The sequence below is a fragment of the Limulus polyphemus genome, unplaced genomic scaffold (assembly GCF_000517525.1).
Source record: "Limulus polyphemus unplaced genomic scaffold, Limulus_polyphemus-2.1.2 Scaffold341, whole genome shotgun sequence".
Lineage (NCBI taxonomy): Eukaryota > Metazoa > Arthropoda > Merostomata > Xiphosura > Limulidae > Limulus > Limulus polyphemus.
The window spans coordinates 586,920-597,562 of record NW_013665951.1 but is presented as its reverse complement, the minus strand read 5'-3'; the positions used below and the strand labels follow the sequence as shown (position 1 = coordinate 597,562).

At 35.3% G+C, this 10,643-nt stretch overlaps 1 protein-coding gene across 5 annotated transcripts in view; it reads right to left on the bottom strand.

Annotated features, from left to right (window-relative positions):
• The window catches only part of LOC106457524 (aromatic-L-amino-acid decarboxylase-like), a 35,585-nt gene that overhangs the window by 14,899 nt on the left and 10,043 nt on the right, over positions 1-10,643 (bottom strand). For 4 of the 5 annotated variants that reach the window (XM_022383492.1, XM_013916953.2, XM_022383491.1 and 1 more), the window contains 5 exons: positions 7,330-7,443; positions 6,249-6,368; positions 5,249-5,374; positions 4,965-5,108; positions 2,772-2,838 (listed from right to left, as the gene is read on the bottom strand). In XM_022383492.1, coding sequence (XP_022239200.1) covers positions 2,772-2,838; positions 4,965-5,108; positions 5,249-5,374; positions 6,249-6,368; positions 7,330-7,443 — 571 coding nt within the window. Of the gene's footprint in view, positions 1-2,771; positions 2,839-4,964; positions 5,109-5,248; positions 5,375-6,248; positions 6,369-7,329; positions 7,444-9,610; positions 9,994-10,643 lie in introns of those variants that run through there. The other variant, XM_022383493.1, reaches the window with a different exon arrangement.

The following is a 10,643-nucleotide window of genomic DNA, read 5'->3' as shown; positions in this document are numbered from 1 at the left end:
TATTACTATATATATATATATATATATACACACACATATCATATTTTCTTTTTTGTCCTCATCTTTTGTGTACATACAAACAGTACTGTCAAGCATCGGGACCCTATTTGTAAGGATGTATTTTTTGTATTATGAAAGCGTCACAGAAAAAGCACACATCTCAGGGTTTCAAGAATTCAGAGCTAGATTACTGTACGGATTAATGTTATGATCATTAAAATGATAATAAAACGAAATCAATGCATGTTTTTAATAATAATAATAATATATATATATTGTTAGATTTACGGTTTGTTTTTGAATTTCGTGCAAAGCTACTCAAGGACTATCTGCGCTAGCCGTCCCTAATTTGGAAGTAATAAACTAGAGGGAAGGCAGCTAGTGAACACCAACTACCGCCAGCTCTTGGGTTTCTTTATACAAACGAATAGTAGGATTGGCTGTCACATTATAACGCTCCCACGGCTGAAAGGGCAAGAATGGTTTCGGTGACGAGGATACGAACCCGAGACCCACTGATTGCAATTCGAGTGCTCCATTACAACCAGGCCAGGTCTAGATTTACGGATAAGCAAGTAAATATGCTAAAAAAAATTGAAACCCCAAGGTTTCGCTAAGTTCACCTAACGTCACCAGGTGGCACCTTGCCATCTTAAGGGTGATAAATGTTAAATATTTAATATATGTGTATTGTGTGTTTTGTTATAGCAAAACCACATCAGGCTATCTGCTATGTCCACCGAGGGCAATCTACCCCCTGATTTAAGCTTTAGCGTTGTAAATCCGAAGGTGTCCCACGGGGGGACATGTTTAATGTAAGAGTTAGATGAGGTTGTGTATATATCCAAACTGCTTTTTAAAATTTCATGCTTTGTTATTTGATTGAAATGTTTTGATCATTTTAATTTCTGACTTTTAGTAATAATCACAAATTAAATAAATTAGTTTAATTTTGGTATGTTTTTATTCTTTGCGATCTTAGTGAGTGTAAGAATGAAAATAATCTGTTTATAAGTCCATTTTGTGTCATTACTATCAGAAGCATAAATATATTTAACGTAATGCAGAGTTTAGGTCAAATCATCAAATAACGTAGCCTAACAGTAGACCAGGTATTACCTGCAATAAAAGGTGACGTCACACTCAGCCAAGTAGCACTTACAGACTACACAGTTTGTAAACGACGCTTGCCCAGCAGCTCTTACATATAAACATTGGCTGACCACTTTATTAGAACCAATGTGCCCTTTCAGTCTTGGACCTGACCTGAGCTGTAGATGCAAATTAGGTTGATCACGTGATGTGTCAGATGATCACTGCAGCATTATAAACACTTGATGTCTGTCAGATAGTGTATTGTTTGGTGACGGATGTGCGTTACCATCCTGTATAACGATCTTTCTTTTATTTCTTTCATTACGTGATTACGATCACAATTTCCCCCTCGCAGCAGACATTTTGTTCAATGTTTTCCATTCATGATAAACACGAATGACCGATACCTTAAAGCAGCCAACCAATGAAACCCTCTTGGCTACTGTGGCATCTACTAAACGTATATCCACTGCCACGCCTGTTTTGAACACCGCAATATATTTGCTTTTCCCAATATCTGCTAAACTGTTTATAAATGTGTTTATCCCAGTCACAGGCCATTCCTACCCATCTTTAGCTGTACCTTTCGAAGAAAGTTGTAACAAATTCCAGCAAATGGAATATATCTGTAGGATAGGAGACCATTGCATAAACCACTGGATTTGGTTGCTTACCAAAACACCTAAAGTGGAGTAGGGAGTATGGACATTGGATTAACGAGGACTGGTGAAAGGTTATGTGGTCCAATGAATCACACTTTACCCTATTTTGCACAGGTGGTCCCAACTGTCCAGGCCTCTGATGGTAGAGTTATGGTTTCTTATAGCATACCCTTGGTCCCTTTAGAAGATAGAATGAATTTCACAGCTTACTTTAGCATCATTTCTGATCAAGTACATCTAGTGATGTGTTACATATATCAAGTGCATCATATATATACCCTTACTGGGACAGTGTCTTCTAAGATGACAACTCTCCTCCATCTACCGTGTCGAAATTGTGCATGTATGGTTTGACGAACAGGACGGAGACTTCAGGCATCCTCGATCGCCACCAAATCCCCGGATCTCAACCCAGTTGACAAATTTTTGGATGAAGTTGATATGCACATTCACCATCACTGTCCTCTGCCTACCTTGTTTCATGAATTGCGTGCAATATTAACGATTGAATGGGGAAACCTCTCAGAATATCTTTCATCACCTAGTGGATTCTATGCCACACCGTAGCATGACTGTTATTCGAGCCAAATTTGACCCAACCCGTGATTAGGTATTGTTCCAAATAAAGTGGTCACATAATGTAACTTCAATAGAGTTTCATTGACAATTTTAATTAACTTATTTATGATTTTCACAATTGTTTTAAGCAGAAAAAGAAGTTTTGTCCTAAAAAAATGGACCAATTCTCTCCTCATTGGAATTAGTTCATTTAAACCTAATAATTATTTAAAAAACACCAAAGAAATCCTAATAACCTGTTAGATTTAAACCCTTATAGTCTGTTTGATTTGAATCATAATAACCTGCTAGATTTAAATTTTCATAACTTGTTACATTTAAATTTTCATAACTTGTTAGATTTGAATCCTTATGACCTGTAAAATAGAATCTTTATAATCTGTTAGATTTATATGTTTTAAAGAAGGACAAATATATAAAAAAACACATCCTTACACACTTTTCCCAGTTCTTTGATGTTATCAAAAGCGCACGAGTTAGTTGTTCCTAAAGTTCCCACGACCTATATTATAAGAAGAAAAAAAATTAAATATATAAACATGTACAAGAGCGTATGTGAGTATGTATTTCTAAACGTTTGTCGTTTAAACCTTCATTTTCTCATAAACTATTTAAATTAAAAATACACACACAAATATATATAAAGCAATAACAGAATTGACAAGAAGAGGTAACATACAACTGAATCTGCGATCATGACATCCTTTCAGACCACACAAAGGGTAGTACAAGCGGTGCGCACGCTTAGAGCGCTGACCAGTAGGAGGCGCAAGTTTGCAGTTTTGAAGGCACGGATTTATACAGTTTTAGGAGGGGCGCAGAATTTATATCACGCACAGGGCGCCGTCAACGATTGGTCCGACCCTGTATCCATCAACTACAAAAAAGTATTCACTCTACCCTCCAATGAAACAAGGGGTGACATACAACTGAAACTACGATCATGACATCCATCAACTACAAGAAAAGTATCCACCCTACCCTCCAATGAAACAATAGATAACATACAACTGAAACTACGATCATGACACCCATCAACTACAAGGAAAGTATCCACCCTACCCTCCAATGAAACAATAGATAACATACAACTGAAACTAAGATCGTGACACCCATTAACTACAAGGAAAGTATCTATACTACCGTCCGGTGAAACAAGAGATAACATACAACTGAAACTAAGATCGTGACACCCATTAACTACAAGGAAAGTATCTATACTACCGTCCGGTGAAACAAGAGATAACATACAACTGAAACTACGATCGTGACAACCATCAACTACAAGGAAAGTATCTATACAACCGTCCGGTGAAACAATAGATAACATACAACTGAAACTACGATCGTGACACCCATCAACTACAAGGAAAATATCTATACTACCTTCTGGCAGAACAATATATTGCATACAACTGAAACTCTTTTTTTTTTAATGAATGAAAGAGTGAGTGACGAGATAATATATACGGGTACACATTAAAATGTTATGTGTTGTAGTAATTACTTATTGTTTTCATAAATAAAAAATATCTTAAAACGTTTAATTTGGCATTATTGCACTATTGACTATACCCTAATCACTAGTGCCCCTCCAAAAGATTATTTGCAACCCCAGGGAGGCGAGCACCTACACTTTGACGAACACTGCACCATGTAATGTTAAATCGTCCATTACCAGTAACATGACGAGAGCTTCTGGAGAGAAATTGAATTCTCTGAAACAGTTAGCGAACTTAGGAATAAACTGCGCCTCATGTTTCTTGTCGAAATCTACTGTGTTGTTGATGAGAGAGGAAATACAAATACCAGCTTTCAACTGATTGAAAAAACAAGACACTCGATTGTTTCCCTGACACTTCTTCCTCCTCACCTCTAAAGAATAATTTCTTAACATCCAGGAGAGAAAACAAATACCAGCTTTCAACTAATTGAAAAAACAAGACACTCGATTGTTTCCCTGACACTTCCTCCTCCTCACCTCTAAAGAATAATTTCTTAACATCCAGGAGAGAAAACAAATACCAGCTTTCAACTAATTGAAAAACAAGACACTCGATTGTTTCCCTGACACTTCTTCCTCCTCACCTCTAAAGACTAATTTCTTAACATCCAGGAGAGAAAACAAATACCAGCTTTCAACTCTTTGAAAAACAAGACACTCGAATATTTCCCTGACACTTCTTCCTCCTCACCTCTAAAGACTAATTTCCTAACATCCAGAAGAGAAAACTTTCATGATAATAACAAATATTCGAGTTTTTTGCAGTACAACACATTTGTTATACTGGATAAATAAAAAACTCCCTAGCCGGATTCAAAATTGGGTTCATAACTTAATTTAAAATTCAAGTATTCAAAGAAGGGTTCAAACGAGTCAACATTCTAAGTAATTTTTATATAACGATTAAAATATTAAATGAATTCTGTTTGTCTCACAAGTGGTTTACCTTTTTTAAGGGGAGGTGGCATCATACATTTTTGTTGTTTTTTCAGTTATAAGTGAGGTTTATTTTTTACAAAACAAATAATACTTTATATAGATATAACTTACAGTAAATTTATTTTAAAATAATTACAAAAAAAATGAGTGAAAATGTAAATATTTAGCTTCGTTAAAAACTTTACCAAAAAAGGAATTTTTCCTTTGGCTCGATCCTCCAAAATTGCCGCTCGAAGAATGTCTCCCCGAAGACTCAAAGCGTCATCGACTGGTAGTGAACGGAACTTTAATCCTCCTAGCATGGCAGCCTTCTCCACTGAAGAGTGTGCCTGCATATTGAACAAGAAATGTTCTGTTGAAGTCTATTAATGAGGAGTTGAAACGACAAAAAAAGAAAGAAAAAAAAAACGCTAAGTGAAATCATTTTCTTGTAATCCAAATTAATTAATGGAAATTAATAAAACTTTACCTGGTCTGAGGCATAGCAAATTAACTTCTCCATGGGTACATCATCCTTGACATTTGTTTTGGAAGTTGACATGACTTTGTTTCGAGCAGAGACCAAAGCGACTAATGTTGCCTCGCTAGCTGTCCCCTGAATTTAGTAGGCAATAAAATAAACCAAGATTTAATGATTTTCCTAATCAAGGAAATTAATTGTACTTATATTTCAATGATGGAGAAATTAAATCATCTTACAGTTTATCCCAATCAATTTTAAAACAGCAAGACCAACAAAAGTATTCAATCAATTTTAATTGGTCGCTCGAAGAATCATAAAAGTGTTCAAACAATTTCCATTGGCCATTCGAAGTTTTCAAGGAATTTTCATTGGTCACAAGAAGATCCATAAAAGTATTCAAGTAATTTTCATTTGTCACTAGGAATATATATATATATATATATATATATATACTTATTATCGTTATTTGTATCGTAGAAAATAAAATAATGTCACCAACAACAACCATGAACCATGCATCTGAACCCAAAAAAGCATTTCGTCGTTCGATTCATTCGAAAGAGTGATGAATCATTATGTAGGAAGTATAATGAATTAAATCACCAGTTAAAGGCCTGAATCAGTATTTAGAGTGACAAATGAAAATTACTTGAATACTTTTATGGATCTTCTTGTTACCTTATATTTCACAATTAGCGCACAAATATGGTGTCATCATACCTTGTGTTGATGTGCTTAAAAGGTTAAATGTTTATATTCTCACCTATTTATATAAAAATAACAAAATATATTAAATCGTTTTCACCTCTTTTAACAACTCGGTACAAAACCTTTGTTCATTTACAGTCAAAATAACACGCAATTTGCACTACACATACGTTTAATATAATACTCATAATTTAAACTAGTGTTTTGTTATACGCATCCACGTACATGTACGTCACCTGAATCACCCTTCCTGCACGTGTATGTTACGTGAATCAACTCTTATTTACATGTGCATTACCTGAATCACACCTCCTCCCGGCCCTTTCGAACAAAAGAGAAACTCCTCAGGCAAGTGTAACATCTTTCCCAACCAGTCTAACATCACCATCTCCAGCTCAGTACAAGCTGGGCTAGAAGCCTACAGGAAGAGATATCAAATTACAAAGAAATCCTCTAGACTATTTCAAAAACATGTAGAAATAAGAAAAGACAAAAAGGCATTTCAGGACATTATTTGTTCTACAAGAACAGGATATGAAAAGAAATAGGAAGTTCTGTGGAAATGAAATTTTCCACCCTGCGCTTTACAGCCAAGCCACTTCATAGTATTTACTGTTTCATTTATTAAATGCGCCCTTCTCTGAAGACGTGAAGGTTTTCGAACTATTAAAAATTATATTCTGATGCGTCAGTATAACTTCACGAAGTATTCGTGTTCCAAGTCACTTTTCCTTTTGCTGATTCAAAGACCAGTCTTAAGTTTCCATAACAAAATTCTACAGAAATTCAAACAATTCGAGGCCCGGCATGGCCAGATGGTTAGAGCGTTCGACTCGCAATCTGAGGGTCGCGGGTTCGAATCCCCGTCCCACCAAATATACTCGCCCTTTCACTCGTGGGGGCGTTATAATGCGACGGTCAATCCCACTAGTCGTTGGGATAAGAGTAGCCCATGAGTGGGTGGTGATGACTAGCTGCCTTCCCTCTAGTCTTACACTGCTAAATTAGGGACGGCTTGCGCAGACAGCCCTCTTGTAGCTTTGCGCGAAATTCAAAGCAAACAATTCGAAACGGTCATAGCTAAGAAGTTAGTTTGTAAAATGCCGTATTATTCATTTAGTTTAACAAATATTTTTAACTGGCAGGTTAATATTTAGTTTAAGAAAACATCTTTTGACTAAATTATGGACAAACAGGTATCAAAAGAGAGAACATGGATTAAATATTATTACTCGCGAAGCTTTATTCATTAAAACATATATAAGACATTTAGAAATTACGCTAATTCAGCATACAAACAAACACTGAACTGCGGTTTCTATCTACAAAACTACATGCCAGTGGTAATGACAGACACCTGTCACGCAATCTATACTGACCCACGTGAATCCAATACATCCCAGGCCTCCGCTTAACATATCAGCACAAAGAGCAGGGAAAGAGTTGGCTGCTGGGTAGAATGCATGAAAATGTGGAGAATGCCAGTGGGTCATCTGAAATTTAAAACAAAAAGAGTTGAATACTGATTAGTATAGCAGACATATTATAATCACGATTACAAAAAGCCAGCATTTCTATGATAATAGATGTTTCCTGAGTAACTGATGCGAGTTATTAAGTGTTTATTTAATGCTTAATGACATGTTTTGAAATATTTGTTCTTCCTGTAATAATTTTTATGTTCATTCATGCTGTAATAATTTTTATCTTATGTTATGTTATAATAGTTTTCATTTTTATTCATGATGTAACAGTTTATATTTTCATTCATGTTCTAATATTTCTATCTTATTTCATGCTATAATAGTTTTATCTTCATTCATGCTGTAATATTTTATCTTATTTCCTGCTGTAAGTTTTAGCTGTAAATTTTTATCTTATTTCATGTTGTAAGTTTTTAGCTGTAAATTTTTATCTTATTTCCTGCTGTAAGTTTTAGCTGTAAAATTTTATCTTATTTATGTTGTAAGTTTTTAGCTGTAAATTTTTATCTTATTTATGTTGTAAGTTTTTAGCTGTAAATTTTTATCTTATTTCATGTTGTAAGATTTAGCTGTAAATTTTTTTCTTATTTCATGTTGTAAGTTTTTAGCTGTAATTTTTTATCTTAATTTATTATAATCAGTATCAAGAAACAAACACAGCGCAGGTTAGTGATTAATCTTCTAGGTGGTTACGTTACAGAACGTCCAAGGTTTGAACCAAGCAGAAAGCACAGCCTCTGAGCATACGTGTATATAAGTATAGATCTTGTGAAGTTCAAATTCACACTCGGTCTAGCATTTATGAAAAAAACTATAGTTTTTAACAGAAATACATGCAATTATAGATCCAATTATAAAATGCAATTTTGACAGATCTTTTGTATTTTTTATTGGCATTCCACATTTAACCTCTTTTTTTTTGTAATTGGAAAGTGCTTTAATCTTTCTCTTGTTCTAAACACACATTTCTGACTATTAAGGCTCCCAATGACTCACCGATAAGTCTGTGGACTAATAACGCTAAAAATCGGGTTTCTATGCCAATGGTGGTGACAGCACAAATAACCCACTGTATAGCTTTGCGCTTAACAACAAACAAACTAACAATTAAGAAACGTATCGGATCTCATCTCAATCATTATGTCCAAGCTCCAGGCATTATGTCCAGCTCCAGACATCTCAATCATTATGTCCAGCTCCAACATCTCAATCATTAGCTCCAGGACATCTCAATCATTATGTCCAGCTCCAGAACATCTCAATCATTATGTCCAGCTCCAGGATTGAATTTTTCAGAACAATATTGGTTTTCATTTGCCACACAAAGAAAGCAATACGAGATCATAGCAGATAAAATGAAATAGCTTAAAGTTGTTAAATAGCAGGCTTTCTTGTTGAAGTCGGGAATGAAAAATGCAGTGATTCATGGTTCATGTTCCAGTGTCAGAAAACAAAAGCGCTCCGTCCTTAGGGGTTGTGGGTGCGCTATAAGAATGTTCGTCAAATCCCATTCCCCCAGTAAAAGAGGAGTCTAATGGGTGCTCTTGACAAGTTGCCTTCCCTCTAGTCTGTTAGCTCAAAATTAGTGTTGGTTAAGTGTGTAGCTTTGCACAAAATTCTGAAGCACACAAACAAGATATAAAAAAAATCATATGAATACCTTTCATTCTTAACAAAATGTTACAGCCACTATCGGATTTCCCAATAGGCCCTATAGTGGCAAATTTTTGGGGCGGCAAATTTTGAAGATGGCAATTTTTCAGAATAATAATAATGAAAATAATAGATATCAAACATAAAAAAGTCTGTATACATTTTTATTTTCAATTACATCCTATAAAATACGTGAGCATATAGCAACAAAGTCAACAATGTGTCACTATTACTTATATTAAACGCGGCGGCGCAGTGTGAGTTCGCTTCTGGACCCGGTGCAAGTTTAGTGCTTATGTGCGACAAAATGATAAATCCTCCATTGTGAAGCTTTGTGCTTAATTATAAACAAACCATAAAAGTATTGGAGTAGAGAGGTAGCATAAAATATATTACATACCTTGACATAATTTTATTAGATCAAGATGTATTTTGAAACTGAAAATATGTTACATCATAAAAGTTAGAAAGTCTATATACAACTTTAACTTGTGTTCAGAACTCTAAATATATATTTTTTTACCTCTGTAGGAGACTAACATCCGAATTAGCCTTGAAAGATCGAGAAGATCTGGTCAACGAAAGAAAAGTTATTCAGAGGAAGTTGGGCTGGGCGTGGCCAAGCTGTTAACATGTCATGACTGAGAATTCACAATCCCATTAACACAAAAACGCTATCCGCATTATGGAGCTGTTGGTGCGCTCTAAATGTGATGATTAAATTCCACTATTTGATCAGATAGGAGTAGCCCAAGAGTTGGTGATGGATGCCCCTTGTGTAGCTTTGATCAAATATCCTATAACATACAAACACGAGAGAGTTTGATTGTAAACTGAATGAATTCACGTTTTCATGTAAGGTTATTGTCTTTTCTAAACCGAGAGACCACCAGTTTTTAAGAGTTGTAGATTACGGTCTCTTCGAATCCATTATAAAAGACTTATAACGCGATGTTAGTAGATGTATAAGAAAGGAGGCGGAAATGACGTCTTAATGAGAGTCACGCACAACTGGGTGCTTTCAATCGCCTGTAGTGAGAGAACTCAGCGCTTTTATTAGACAAGAGTTTGAAAGATCAACATAAAGACCATGGCTGATTTAATGAATCTCCGTCTGCCTTTTCACGCTCTACCAACTTTTGTCACTCACAGTATAAAATGAGGAAACTGTATGTTTACTTAATTAATATCTCAGACGTAAAAATATTACAGTATTTCTATAACAAATCCAAAATTTGATAATGGTCGAATTAGGACTTGGGGCAAATCTTTTAGAGGAACCCTCAGAACTGAGCTTCATAAATAACTCAAATACAGTTAAATACTATTTATTAATTACAGTTTGAACAATCAACAAACATGATAGATTATATACAAATTACTAATTATAATGGTCCGGCATGGCTAGATGGTTAGGGCACTCGACTCGCAATCTGCGGGTCCCGGGTTCGAATCCCCGTTACACTAAACATGCTCGCCTTTCAGCCTTGGGGGCGTTATAATGTGACGGTCAATCCCACTATCGTTTTTAAAAGAGTAGCTCAAGAGTTGGCGGT